General features: G+C 38.9%; 2 protein-coding genes across 10 annotated transcripts in view; both read left to right on the top strand.

Annotated features, from left to right (window-relative positions):
* LOC145462469 (uncharacterized) overlaps positions 1–15,723 on the top strand; it is a 249,957-nt gene that overhangs the window by 135,582 nt on the left and 98,652 nt on the right. The gene's annotated exons all lie outside the window — the stretch shown is intronic.
* LOC145462464 (synaptonemal complex protein 2-like) overlaps positions 1–15,723 on the top strand; it is a 151,846-nt gene that overhangs the window by 43,650 nt on the left and 92,473 nt on the right. For all 9 annotated transcript variants that reach the window (XR_014041196.1, XR_014041195.1, XM_081445998.1 and 6 more), the window contains exons 4-5: positions 3,911–3,993; positions 4,114–4,138. Coding sequence is in view for 7 of the 9 variants with exons in the window: in XM_081445998.1 (XP_081302124.1) it covers positions 3,911–3,993; positions 4,114–4,138 (108 nt within the window). In the remaining 2 variants the exon portion in view is untranslated. The remainder of the gene's footprint in view (positions 1–3,910; positions 3,994–4,113; positions 4,139–15,723) is intronic.

Raw genomic sequence — 15,723 nt, 5'->3', positions numbered from 1 at the left:
TAACTTCGAAAAATGGAAAACAGTTTTGCCTCGGTTTCATGCTGCGATTTCACAGTTAAGGTTACAGTATACCTTCAGGGATGTCTCACGTGCAAGCAATGTAGCACGTGCAGTTTAAGCTGTAGATACCTAAACCCCTCTATCAAATTAAAGCTTATAGAGCTGGCTATCAAACTATACCAAGAATTCTGGAATAAAATGAATTGTCGAATTTTTCACGACCACTAAATGCGAGCACCCTTTCACCTTTTGAAAGCTACAAGTCAAAGCGAATTTCGTTTTTCGCCAATTCAATTTTTTCCTCGGTTTCAGGGCCCACAGTGCTTAAAAAACGTGTCTCTGTTTTGGCTATTCAATTGCAGTAAAAGGTTACAGAACATTTTTGAAATAGGATTGAAAAAATGTGGAGTGATCGCACAAGAGTCACTCTCGAAGTAAAAGTATTTCGAAATTAACAATTCCCAGACAGTCTTTTGTAGTTCATATGTTAAACTAGCTACTGTCCAAATTTGAGGGCAATTGAACAAATTCCCTTTGAGTTATAACTCTTTAAAGTGTCTGCTTCAAGTGAAAAAACTTATTCGATAAAACAGCGCTAAGAAAAATCTTCTGCTTTGCAAACAAACTCCACCCACAAACGCCTTCAACTGGGTTCTCAGATAACTGAGCCAATCAATGCAGGGAATTGCAAAAGTTTACTACCATTAACCTCCTGGTGAAATTTACGTGCGGATGGCTAAAAAACCCTTGAATTGTGTTTTGCAATGCGCTCAAGGCACTGAAGATGCAGAGATAATTTTTCTGTAGCTCGGTTTTTCTTGAAGCTGGTCTGGCAAAATGGGGAAGACTAAAAAGGATACGAGCGCTAGAGTTGCTGAGCGGAGAAAACAGACAAAAGAAAGCGCGGGGAGCAACTGTGTGTGGTCAACTGTGCATGGATGATTCGTCAATATCAGACTCGTCAGAAGAGTCTCTGTCAACATCCCTGTTATTGCTGTCAAGTTCGAAATTTTTACAGAACCTTTCTTTTCTCTTACCACAAATATTTTGCCCGCCTTATACGATAGCTATAGCTTCATCCACGTGGCGAACTTTCGCTTCTTCACTCATTGATGTATTTTCATTCGTTCTTTGGTGTTTTTGCTTTTTCAAACTGGTCCATGTTTTAAACATGGTCTATGTTTACTTATAACTTAATAGAGTTACACCAAATACCAAAAATGCTGGGTAGTCAGAAAACCAATGCTGATCAACTGATTAGTCAATTTGTGACATCCAGGTAATTCCCACAAAAATCGTCTTGGTTGATTGCGTACGCACCATAGGGCTGTCAATCAAGAGGTAAACTTTTACTTCTGGTGAAAACATAAAACCGCCATTTCTCCACCAATGTTTAGCCTTTTTCAAAAATTTTTTTCAGAAATTAGAGATTATTCTTCAACCACTACTTTGACCCAAAAATCCAAATTTGAAGAAAGTTGCAGATCCGAAGGTATACTGTAACCTTAAAAACTCAAAATCAGGCCTGGTAAACAATTTTTTTGTGTTCAGCGAATAATTTTCAACTTAGAAAGTGTGTTTACCACCTTTCCTTGAGTTTGCCGACAGAATTTTAAAATAGCAGGCTTTCTTGGAATTTGTCCTAGTCTAGTTTATTACAACGTGAACTCAACAATGGCAACTAATACGTAAAGGAATTGTGTAAAGATTCAGGTTTGTATTAACATCATAACCATATATGTGAAAAATAGTCTTTAAGAGGGACTAAGAAAACCGAGATATGCCTTCGTTTTATGTCCAAAGGTGGGTGTCTAGCCACCCAAACCACCCCTGACAAATGAATTCTAAAAGAACAAATGACTGTAGAAGTTCAAACCAGAAGGGATAATACTTGGCTGTTTCGGTTTTATTTTTGCTTGAAGCCAGGATGTCTCCAAATTTTCTCACTTGCCTTTTAAATAACTCTAAAAACCTCAATCTTCTTCAAATGTATGAAACTTTATCAACTCCCAGCACTTCAATTAAGTGCGCTTAAAACATCATCAACTCCCAGCATCTCAAATGCACTTATTGTAGACCACTTGAGATCTCCTCTGGTATATAGACTTTATACTCATACTGTGAGTACTTTCTAAATGTTCGCAGGGATGACAGTAATGTTGGCTTCTTGGGTTTTGGGCTTTGCGTCAAAATGGTGCTGTGGGAAATGAGTCCTCCCTATACTTAGCCTGTTCCAGGAAGCGGGCGAGTGAGGGAAAAACGAGTGGGAATAAGGCATCTTCGTTCACCTCGGACTATTTGAGAGCCTGGAACTACCATGTACGAAATAAGAACATGGCAGGGTTTTTGGCCCCGTGACTCAGAGGTCATAGGCAGTTTATTACATTTATGGTTCAATTTATTTAATTTCTGTTCAAATTTATTACATTGTGGTTGGTGGATTTATTACATTTGTGGTTAAAAGCTATTACATTTATGGTCAGTATTACATTTATAGTTAATTCTTATTACACTTATGGTTGGTATTACATTTATAGTTTTTATTACATTTATGGGTGATACAGGGCTCTGCCTTAGCGGTGAGTCTTGTTATGAAAAATATGTACAAGATTTGCAAGTTCAAATTCCCACTCAGCGAATGTTTGCCTGAAAAATCTTAAATTCCTACTCAGTCGGCATTGTAGGAAAGCAATGGTTAGGGCAACTATTGAGCATGCTCTCACTGAAATGGGAGCTTTTGAAGCAAATTTATGGCTAAAATGATGTTTCTTCCACGAGATGTGATTTCAACTTCACATACACCCACTTGAAACAAACACAGACCACATGGTCCTGTGAGATAAGGTCAATTTGCATACAGTGTATGTGACTACGAAGAAGAAGAACAAAAAGAAAGAAGCTCAACCAAAACTTTGACACAGTCTGCCTCAGGCATCCTGCATTATGAAATTAATGGAACAAGTTTTGTTGATTTCAAACTGTATTCTGTTTAATTAATCTCAACAATGTTATTTCCTGCTGATGATCTGCTGGATTCTTTGCTGCAGCCTCTGTATCTTATGTTGCTGAATCAAACTTTTACTGTTCTTGAATCAAGTTTATTCAGTTTCACAAATTCGTCTATTACACCTGGTGATGAGTATCTTGATTTCTTGAACAATGCTTCAAGCACCAATATCTGGAGATTGGAGAATTTTATCTGGATGATAATTACAGAGGCAGCCAATGACTAATCAGTGGATAATCAATGGCATCAATGAGCAATCAATGGATCAATGAGTAATTGGTGCTCCGCAAAATGTTTTGTATTTGATTAATCAGCTGATGTCATTGATTCGTTGTCTGGAATAATCAGTATCAAGATGAAATGATTAGTAACATGATGGAACAATAAGTAACAAAATTATATGATCAGTATCAAGACAAGAATTCAGTTAGATCAGTAGGAGTGTTCTGTTTTTAAAGTAGAGGATGTTGTCACTGAAACATTGAGGGATAGAAAAGTAGTTTGTAAAGCAGAGAAAATGTACTATGACTAAAATGTGGAAACAGAGGAACACAGTTTAATATACAACAGATGAAGCAATGAGTTTAGCTTTTGGTTATAGAAGAATACAGTTCATAGAGCAGATAAAGAAACGACTAAACATAGAACCATGGAGGGGTATAATTATTGCATAATTCACACACAGTTCTAACTAAATTGTAGAGCTTTAGAGGGGTACAGTTCATGATTCTTTGGATAATAGTTGAGCAATAGAAGAGTTCAACAACTCCTGATTAGTGGAAAAGTTAGATGCATACTATAGTAAATAATAAGTATTTAACAAAGTGCATATTAAATGCTTTTCACTACAGATTCAAGTGACTTTCAGCTTGCTATTTTTTTCTATTTTCTACTTCCCAACAGTTTTTAATACACTAGTTGATCATGACGTTGTTTACAAGACAGATGCAGTGGACTCGTTGCTTTCATTGCTTCTGTTTTTAAGGGTAAGTAAACAATAAGATTGCACATAATTTTATTAGAATACCTCAGACACACACTTTATGTTTAAGTAAACAGAAAGCTGAAGTTGAGTCTTATTATATCTTATGTTGATATATCCACAGACTATATGTGAAAAGTCTTGGTCAGGTAAGTTAATTTGATTTCTTTTATTTACAGTGAAACATTGTATTATATTGAACAAAGGTATTAGTGTTGAGTGTGTTAGAAGGCAATTGAAATATTTAGCTATTTATCAATGTAGAGTTGAAGTTGACTTTTCGAATGTGAGCCTTGCATTGACAGGGCACAAAACTGCCCCTAATACACCAAATCAGGCTGTTACCGGAAGTCTCATAAGAGTGAATGCGTATAAAAATTGACATAAATCGCCTATCAATGGTACAAGTCGAAAAATTGATTTCGCTTGTACTTTGTTCATAGATAGGTCCTAGTAAGAATAGAAACGGACCATAGTTAGTTTCTGCTAATACAGCCTTCTTTGGTAGAAATATGCCAAAAACGATTTCGCCCTGATTGGGCTCAAAATCTACTTCCGGTTTTGCTGAATTTTCCGAATATTTGATTGCTTCGCGCTCCCCAGAACATCTACTTGAGAATCTTTCAATGGATTTTATATTCAGTTCAGGTCTTTGTGGTATGACTGAGTGAAAAATAAAATAAATCAAAGTCAGTTTTGAACCTGAAAAGAGATCAAACTGACGCGCAAAATTTTACAATGTGTTGCAAGGGAATTCAGTGGCAGTTTTAGAGATACACTTAACCAATCCTCTATGGTTTATGGCAATTGAATCATTGACTGACAAATAAAGTCAAGTGGAAATACCATAAATTCTATAAACTACTGACTGCGTGACGGCATCTCAGCTCTTCTAGCTGTGTAGAAAATTTGTACCTACACAATATGCTCAAACTCAGCTAGAAAATCTGGAATTTCTTGAATTGAATTAGCCGAGGAAGAAATTGCGTTTAAGTTTCAATCATACTGGGAAAAATCCATCTTTTCTACTTTGGTTGTTTGATCAATGAAATGAAATTTGCAGATCATAACACTGGTAGACAAATAAACATTACAGTGGTAAATCTAGGACTAGGTTTACACTAAAGGAGTTCTTCCGGATTCGTAAAAGTTTCCAGATTCATCAATTTTAGAGTATTTGGATTAGTAGGGGTTTAAAGTGAAAGGATATTCGGATTCTTAACCGTTTACACACGACGATAACTCCAGGAACATTCATGATGGAATGGTTAACAAGCAGTTTGTTACCTGAACAACGAGAAACAAAATGCCTCCAAAAATAAGGCTAGGGTTAGGTTGAGACAGTCTGAAGTTTTCTTTCAACTCGCTGACCATGGTACTGTTGTCCATCATGTCAGGTCCAGGCATTTATTCTGGTCTTTACTTAACATCTAGAACCGTCAAGGTTTTCGATCATGCCATCGTCGTCATCTGCGCAATATTGAGGACGTCAATATTGTTTGCGTTGATAAATTGGGTTTCTGAGCAATATAGCATTACCCATTGTAAAAATGATTACCTACACCTGAAACAGCCCGAGGTAATCAGCCAGTGACTGCCATCAAATGGCCATCAATGTGCCTACGACTCGACTACAACTGGATCATGTAATCCACCATTTTTGTTCCACCGCAAACTCAAAAGATCACAGGCGGAAAAATATCCGGATTCGAGAGAAAATTGTTTACAGGACAAAACTCTCCGGATTCAAAAGTTTTCGGATTCAAAGTTCCCACTTTAAATTCCCGATTCAAAATCCCTGGAGACACGACCAAACCTGGGAGTTTTTATTTCGGATTCATCCATTTTTGTGTAAATGGCAAAATCAATCCGGCACTAAAATGTTTCGGATTCATTATGAATCCGGAACAATTTCCTCTAGTGTAAACCTACAATCCTGGCCATAAGTTGTTAGGACACCTCCCCTTTTCACGCACTAAAACCCACGAGTTCAACTTTGTCCTTGACGTTTTAGAACAAAACATGAACAGAAGCCAGTGTAATTGACCCCCCTCCCCTTAGCAATGTTCCAAGAAAATGAAGCTATTCTGAAGACTAGATCAGATGTGGGAAAAAAAGGAAAAAGGGACAATAGAAATAGGTTAGACAGTTGTGTTGGAACCAAATGTGATTGCTGAAAAATTGTTATTATTGGAATAAGCAGTGAATATCTATCTTATCGTCTCTTTAGTGCGAGAATACTGTTCTAGGAGGTGAACAATTCTTGACTCTCTTATTTATGATTTAAACTTTTAGGATTTGTTTAGTTTACTTTTTCTGACTTTTTAGAAGGAGAAAAGGCGCTAAATGTACTGGTACAAATAAAAAGGTTTAACCAAAAATTGATCCGTCAAAATCAACAAATACAAATTTAATCACTGCTGCGTTCCTTCAGATCACGTAAGGCTACAAACCAACAATATCAACTTGTCATTACGCTTAACAAATGAACTTGGAACGATTCTCTTTCCAGAACTCGTTCTTGTAATTAAAATGGTCAAAGAAAGAACGACAGCTTAAAAGGACATGGCAGTAACACCCGAACTCCAAGTAAATTGCTTTTAATTGGCGTTTTTAATTAACGAAATTTCCAAAGCGATGCCTTTCAAAACATTAAAGTTAAAAGTGGTCCATTATGTTTTCCTCTTTTTTCACCCAAATGTTCTAAGATAGCCATCTGTGGTTTGTTGGAAACAAATTATGCAGGGTGACCGCCCGCGTCACTTAATTGTTAACATTCCCACGGCAGTTCAGGGAAAAATTTATGAGAAGCATAGGCCAAGGTGGGTGACTTAAAACCATTTGCCCAGAGATTTTTTTGTGCGACGTGCAAAGCAATCAAATTTTCAGAAAATTTAGCATAACAGGAAGTAGATTTTGATCTCAATCGGGGTGGAATCGTTTTTCGCAAATTTCTCCCAAAAAAAGCTGCGTTAGCAAAAACTAACTATGGTCTGTTTGTTTACTAGCTAGGGCCAATCTGTGAACAAAAAATGAGCAAAATTGATTTTTCGACTTGTGCCATGTTTGGTCCTTAGTTATGGGCACTGGCTCATAAAAGCGTAGGGGCCAAGGATGTGGTGTGATTCAAAACTTGTAGCGAGACATGGTGGACCTAAAAAACCCCATTCAACTAGTTATAAGTGCTGTGCTTCTGCGCTATGCAGCCATTGTTCTGATAATCGCAAGGATTTCATTTTTCATGCTTTTCTCTCAGACCAAATTCTGAGGAAAACATGGCTGGTTAGGATGAAACTTGGTGACCAAAATATTGCTTCAATTAACACATCATGTTTCTGTTGTTCCAAACCTTTTTATTTCAAAGAAATATAAAAATCATTAACTGGCAAAAGGTATGATATTGGCAAGAATTGATGTTGTTCCTCTAGTGGTCCCTTAGACAACGGATCTAGATCAAAGTGCTCTGTGAGCAAAACCTGTGATTACAAAAGGTGAATGAAATTATGTCAGGAGCTCCTGATTATCGGCTCTTGATTATGTACATAATTTTGTTTTTGAGTTCTATGTTTTGAGTGTGAGTGATGTAGTAGTTGTTTACCAAAGTACCAAAGTGACATTTTTTGAATAAGAATGTGTGACAATTGAACATGTCATTGCATGGACATAAGGCCATAGTACTTGATTCCGTAGGTGGGGTAACCCACCAAGCGGTGGTCAAAAACAGTCCCATCAGTTCCACCATCCTGGAGTGAACTTTCTCCAGGGGACATAGTGCATCAGTTAATTCCAGCACTGGCCATCCCAGCCCTTCAAGGCAATAGCTGGGCATCTGCTTACATCTTCATTCTGGAGGTGGGCCATTTGAAACTTTATTGTCAACCAGGAGGGAGCATGTGGGTTTGGATTTGTGGATTTGATGTTCTCCAAGAGAGGATGATCATCCTCACTTCTGTTTTCATTTTATTCATCTCCTCTTGATCACATATAGATCAACAACGTGACATTATGCTGTTGGCGATCGCATTAAGATTTTAGCCATTTATAAGCCAATGTAAGAGAATGTTTTGAAAATTGCTCTTAATGCTACAGTACTGTGCAAAAGTAATTAGAGTGAAATTCATTGAATTATGTTATTTGTTCCCGTGAATTTTTATCCAAATTTTGAGAACTAATGCATCCTGGTTGTTTAAAGTGTCAAGCTAGGTAATGCTGTTTACCTTCAACAATGTCTTCTCATTTACGTGGGTTTTGAAATCAATGTTAATTTGAAATGGTTTTGTGGAATATCAGAACCGAAAAAACTATGATCATTGCTGGCAATAGATTATGACCATGCTATTGCGTGACAATGTTGTAATTAAATTTGATCTTGTTACACAATGAGTAAGGGTGTTTTTAACTGGTCACACTGTTGCTATGGTAACTTATTGTGCCACAAAAATGATAACAACGTGTTCACCAATGATTGGGCAGTTTTTTGATAATATGATAATAGCATCAAGAGTAGTTATAACGACCCATTAAAGTCTAAGTGCTAGAAACTGTTTTGAGCCACCTTAAAGGGCCTTAGTCAGCCACACCTTTGTTTTTATTTACATGCAAGAATTTGACTGTTATAAATGTATTTTATATGGAGCTTGTGAAAATGAAGGGGATCACTGTGAAACTATTAAAGATAATTAAACATAATTTCAGGAATGCAACTTACAGCAAAGCAATAAGATTATTCTTCACCATACCATATCAATAATTTTGATGGTATCAAAAATGGTGGAGGCTGACTAGGGTCCTTTAAGCTTACCTATTTCACAACATTAGTAGCGTTCAAGTTCCAGTATCAAATGGCGTCCGTTGAGAATGAATGATCTACTGAAATGTTATTTTTACAACTCACATCCAAGAATCACTATGTAGATCAATCTAATGGATTCGCTGGCAAAAAGGTCATCATTTTAGCCTCAAATTTTATGCCAAATGTATGTTGGCCCAGAAGGCTCACAGTTCGGTTCTGATTTTTCACATTTAGTCCATGAGCCAAGTGGCTAAAAATGGCAGATCGGTACCACCTGAGGTGGCAAAGGCTATCATATATCAAATTAAAGCTTATCATGAGTACAATTCAAAAATATATGATAGCAAGTCTGTACTGGTAGCTTAAGGCTGTCACATGACCTTCAATTTAACGCACGTAGCATAATGAGAATCGAGGGCCTATTTTTTGCTCGCTGAGAAATCTCATTTTTTTACCACCGTAGACTTGTTTGTTCTTAATGAAAGTCAAATAAAATTGAAAATCAAGATATACAGCAAGTTTATTTCCCATTAGAGTTTTACATTTGCGAAAACAATGTGGGGTTTTTGCACGTACGAAGCGTGACATATCTACCGTGGTAAAAATCTTCCATTACATATAACTAAAAGGTCTATTTTATGTAGAGAGATAAAAATTATAAAAAACTTCCTGACAATATGTACTAAGTAGCTTTTTACTTTCATTAACTGAATTTTAAGTCTGGAATAATTTCTGGACAATATTGGTTCAAGTTGAGTATCCTGTGGGAAATTGCTCCGTAGCGTTTTCACTATTTATCTTTACACTATTTTTTTCGGTAAAAAGGAAAGGTAGGTGAGTTGGTGTCTTGAGAAAAATGATAAAAATAAAGCATATTTTCACACCAAAAGTGTTGGCATTTTTGTTTTAATTATTTCTCCCGTAGTGGTGTGGCCGGGGAGACTGGTACTAGGGTATGCCCAAAAAGACTGGTACTAGGGTAGCCACCATCTTGTTTCATGTAAGCGGTGTTTACAGTTTGACTAGAAGTGGATTCTATTACATTTCAAAGGAGTTTGACAGTCTAGCAGGCATGTCTGAGGACTCAGAAATTCCAAAGACGTGTGCAAGAAGGGAAATGTATTGCATGATTCATTGTAGTGACAATGACGGAGCGCTCATAAGCCTGAATTCTGTGGAATCATGGAGAACACGGAGACGGGCTGCAGAGTTGAGACATCACGAGGATATTCTTGAATACAGGTAAATTCACCAGATGAAATTCCTGAAGTCTATTATTATAGAAAGTGTAGAAACATTTTCACTATGAATAGAGATCTTGAAAAACTCATTTCTGATGAAAAAAAGGAGAGTAAGAAAGATAAGGAGCTGACTACTGATGGGGATGGCCAGCGAAGGGCATCAACAAGAGGTCAGCTGAGTACCTCAAGGGTTTATGAAAAGATCTGCATGTTTTGTAAAAAGAAAGACAAATACAAAAAGGGTTCAAAGACCAGAGAGAGCTTGACACAAGCTAGACAGCTTAGAACAGATATTTCAGTGAGAAATTTGGCAGAGCTCAAAATGGATTCACGTGTATTAGCTCTTCTTTCCTGTGAACTAACAGCGGCTGAGGCTCATTTCCACCACTCTTGTTATTGACAGGACACGAATGTCAGTAGCACCAGTGCTGAAGTTTCCAAACAAAATGAAAATACAATAAATGAGCCCTATGGTAATGCTGAGGCGGTGGCCTTAGTCAGATAGTTCAGTTATATCAGAAATGATATTCTTGTTAATAAGAGTATCATAGAGCTTTCAAAACTTAACGAGAGACTTAAGGCATTCATGTTAGATAGCGGAATCGAGGAATTAAAGGCATCTACTAGCAAACACCTCAGGCGAAAGTTAGAAAACGAGTTTAAAGACACATCACACATGATTCAAACAGAATCCAACAAGGTAGCGGTTTATCCAGACAACCTTACAAGGGATGAACTTGTCCTGATTTGCTTTAACCTGGAGAAAGAAGTTACTCTGTTGAGGCATTGTCCTAGAGAAGTATGCGTCACAGAGGTTGCTTGCATGGCTACAAAGGTGCGCCAATCAGTCAAAGACCACTTTAGTGACCAGCAAGAATGGCCTCCAAATGTCTCAAGCCTTCAGGGAGGTAACACTGAAGTTCCTGAGGTTGTTGACACGTTCCTGCACCATCTATTTAGTGGCAGTGATTCACCCCTCACGGACAGGATGACATGGCCCAAGCGCTCTGTTGCCCAAGACTTAGTGTTCGCAATAACGAGAGGCCGTTTTAAGGCAGCAAAACACATTCTTCTCCCGTCAGCAGTGAAATCACTCACTGGGAACATCAAACTAATCCAGCTACTCGATCGCTTGGGGCACGGCATTGCATATTCTCAGCTTGAAGAGCTGAATTTGTCCCTCTGTTTACAGAAGTTATGTATGGCCGAGCAAACCAGCTTTCCCCTGCCAGGTAACATCCTCAAGCACACAGATACAGTCCTTGCATTTGATAATATCGATCGTATTTGCGAGGATGATAATAGCCGAAAGTCGTCAATTGCACATGCAGGAGGTATTACAACATCCCCTTGGCCCACTACCATCTTCCTTGGCAACGAGTAATGGCTTGTGGCGCAAAACTAACAAGGCACAGCCTGGCAGGGAGCTGGAGAAACTAGTTCAACCAACGTCAGAAATACCAAGCCCTTCTGTATTCGTGATTGATGGCTTTGGTCAAATCGCAGACGCTGCACTGTCACGTGTTTTACAAGAGGGAGGAAACAGCAGACACACAGATGTAGTTTTTCATGTATACAATGAGATAAGTATAAAGTCTGCAGAGCGAGAATAGAGAGAAGAAGAAGAATTGGTGACATACAAGAATCTCACAGCCGGGCAAAAAATAAAACAGTTCAGGAACTTTCTGCGAAATGGCCAAAACAAGAATAGCTTAATTAAGTTTTTTAAAGACTACTGGAGAAAGCCCCCAAGTTGAGAGAAGCTTGCCAACAAAGAGCTCTACACAACATGTGGCACCAAATGCTACAAACTAATGGTGGATACTGTGCAGGAAGTAATCGAACACTCATCTGGACAAGAAGAAGCCGACACTCGTCTCCTGCTGCACATGAAACATGCTGCAACACTGCATGTGAAGGCAGTTATCATTTCATCCGAGGATACGGATGTGCGCACACTATGCATTTTCGTTCTCTATTTGTCAGAGATGCGTTTTGCAACACCAAGCCAGGTATGTTAACATCAGTAAGATAGCTGGTGTACTTGGACAGGAAGTTTCCAAGGCACTTCTTGGACTTCATGCCTTTACGGGCAGTGATAGTGTGAGCGCTTTCGCGGGCATCGGAAAGGCTAGGCCACTCAAATTGCTCTGCTGCAGCAAGAACGAGTTCCAAGTCATGTTTCAAAACCTGGGGGAACAGTGGTCTATTATAGAGGAACTGTGTGTCCAGCTTGAGTTGTTTGTGTGTGCTATGTACGGGATGAAGAAAGGCAATGAGGATGTCAATCAGTGCCGGTACGCAGTGTTTTGCTGAAAAAAGGTGAGGCCGAATCACATCAACTACCACCTTGTCGCGACTGCATACACCATCACTGCAAGAGAGCCGATTACCAGACTGCAGTCTGGAAGAATGCACTCACCAACAACCAAGTTCAAAATCTGGCTGGCAAGGGATGGGCTCTAGAAAGTGACGAGGGCAGTCAACGGCTGGATATAGTATGGATGAGTGGGTCGCCGGCTCCTAAAGCCGTGATCGAGCTCCTGGCGTGCACATGCAAGAGGGTCTGCAAGAGCAACATGTGCGAGTGTATCCTGAATGGATTGAAGTGTGGTGATCTATGTCGTCTGGCGGACTGTTCAAACCAGCCCGATGAAATGTCATTTCAATCAGAGGAAGATGAGGGTGATATTGACTTATTACCGGATATAGATTAGAGTGCCGTGCTCTCATTACATTGAGAAGGATGTCGTCCCCCTACTTATGAGATCTCTGGTAAGCCTCAAGGAAGCTTAATTGTGAAGTCAAGGTCATACCGGCATTGCTCCTAGAAACAACTTTACTTTAATTTTACAGTTGTGTTCCATGATGATCTCCCAAGCAAAACCAAGAGCACGGCAAAACTGAATGTTCGGTCACGGGTGTGCCAATTGGTATGCAGCTTAAGTAAAGAAGAAAAACAAGAACAAGATGAAAACTAAATTGGTACAAAAACGGCCTAGTAGTGGTCGTATCATCACAGTGAGTTTGGACCAAAAATGCTTTGAAAGTTCCAAGCTTAATTCACTACCACAGGGTTCCCACGGCCTAAAAATCATAGACAGCACAAATTTTTTAGATTAGTATCTACAAAACATTTTTCCTATATCATTTTTTTTTCAAAAAGATCCACATTCATTACGAAATCCAAAAAAAATTGGTAGAAATTAATTTTTCAAATATTTCTTATAATTCACTGGAAGTGACGTCATAAAATCATACTGTTTGTTAATTCTTTACATTAACACACAATCATTTCTTAAATGACAACATTAACCTTACATGTTATTTGGCACTTTGGATCGAATTCCTGTGTCTGCAATGGGATTTCAATGCATTACCCGGGCTATTTCGGATCGGGTGCCTATTGCCCAATTCAAGGTCATGTGACAGCCTTAAGCTACCAGTACAAACTTGCTATCATATATTTTTGGATTCTACTCATGATAAGCTTTAATTTGATATATGATAGCCTTTGCCACCTCAGGTGGTGCTGAATGTCGTCTTGGCCCATGGACTAATTACAACTCCACAAACTGTTAGCTGTGAAACTCACCTGGGTTATTTCATTAGCAACACACGATTTTTTGTGCCAACCCCAGTCTCTGCACGGCCTTGCATTGTTTTCTGCCACAGTGACCGTTCGTGACCAGGAATCATCCGTTATGAATGAAAGGCTAATGAAGAATTTAAGCTAGGAATTAGTGGTTCCGTGGCAGATATACCATGCTCGAGAAGACCAGTAAAGCTGTCTACAGATGCAAAAGCATTTATAGATCAGCAGATGTCCAAAAATGGCGAGATAAAAAGCCACTAGATCCAGAAGAAGTTGGCAAAACATGGAATTATCGTGAGTTCGTCCTTCATGAAAAGCTCTCTCCACTGGAAAGGCAAACTCGTAATAAATTTTTGAAATGAATCGTTGTTGCACTACTGTGAAGGAGGTCTTCCAGAATTGTATTTCCCTGTAAGTTTTAGAGTCCCAAAGAATACTGCATATGCAACAAAAATGGAGCGAAGTACACTTAGTATCTTAATAACAAGTAACCACGAGGGGGCTGGGATCGAATAAACAGCAGCTGTATGGTTTCGCGAGCGTTCAAATAGACAACATTCTAGTTCTCTACAAAAGTAAAGAACCTAAAAACTTTTATGTTCAAAGGAGGCTTCGATAACCCTTGTTTATGAAGTTTAGGCTGTATTGGTGAATGGTATGTATTGCTGCCACTTTGCAAAACATGGGTATAGTTGATTGAAACACATGGTGTATCCAGCTAAAGAAAGGTGTGTTTAGATTGAAAGTTCCCCACAAGTTGTTTGTGGCTGTTTGCTATAGTGGCTTAATACCCAGAACTGGAGATGTTTTTGCTTTTGTTTTTGGAAAAAAAACTGAACTCGCTGTCTTCATAATATGGTAAGTACATTCTAATTCTCTACATATGAAACTGAACTCAAGAGAACGAACCTGTTGAAAACCTTTCGCAAATTTTAGGCATTTGACTGTATGTTATCCTTTTACAGGGCTGTCAATAAGATTTGAAGTAGGCGGATATATTTTGAAAGTGGACAGCTACGGGGGCTGGAGGCCCCCCCATAGGCAAGGGGTCTGGGGGCTGCTGAGGCCTCCAGCGGGGTACAGGCGCAGAGCCCCATTGAGGGTCAAGGGGGCAAAGCCCCTGGAAGCAAAATGAATTTAACGTTTTGACATTGCCAAAAATTGCCTTTTCTCAGAGACTTAAAAGAACAGTACTATTAATGATTAAAACTGTTGGAGTGATCTGTGCTCATACAGTATTGTGCAAAAGTAACGCAAGCGAATTTCGACGAATTTCTTGGCTTTTCTTGGCTTTTCGAAGAAATTTCGCTTCAAACGAAATTTCCGCGACTTTTCCCCGAACTTTCAAGGCACCTATTGTTCTACTCCTCCTGAACTTTCGAACGATAATTTGCCGTGGACGCTAACGAGTCACGAAATTTCGAGGGAAAGTTCGCTCTTTTCGATCGTTAGCTGCAAACTGTCACAGGAAAATTTGCTTTGGTTGTTAAGCGTTCTGATACAAACTGAGCGAAATACAGCTACAGAACGTGATTTGTTGTGTAAAGAGACGTAGAGAACATCTAAAATTAGGTTCATAAACTCAATCAACTACTCTATCGATCTTACCTGTTGAATGTTTGATTGTTAATGTATCCTAACAGCTAGAAGCGTCAGAGTTTCAGTACAAACTTGCAGTTTCAACTACATGAGCACTCCAGGCAAGTAAAACTTGCACAGAGTGCCATTTGTTAGGGTAAACCCCTTCACGTTACAAAACATGACATTTCTTGGTGGGATTCCAGTCTCCGCACGAGCAAGCGTGACCTGCATTGTTTGCAGCCATGGCAACGCTTAGTAAACCACTTTCTCAATCATTTGCTTCTTAGCACTTTAGTGATAATCATGCCGAAAATTTCAAGCTATGCGAGAACTCAAATCGAGCGCCTCCATCCAGCTGGAATATTGAAAAACTTGAAAGGTGAAGGCTTAGTTGTGAGCCTTTCAGGCATCACTCGCATGATCAAGAAGCTGCGTCTTACCGGCTCCGTGGCAAATTTACCTTGCTCGCGAAGACCAAAAAGCTGTCTATAGAAGCATGAGCCTTCATAGATCAGCAGAATGATG

The sequence above is a fragment of the Orbicella franksi genome, chromosome 12 (assembly GCF_964199315.1).
Source record: "Orbicella franksi chromosome 12, jaOrbFran1.1, whole genome shotgun sequence".
Taxonomy (NCBI): Eukaryota; Metazoa; Cnidaria; class Anthozoa; order Scleractinia; family Merulinidae; genus Orbicella; species Orbicella franksi.
This window is presented reverse-complemented; position numbering and strand designations above follow the sequence as displayed.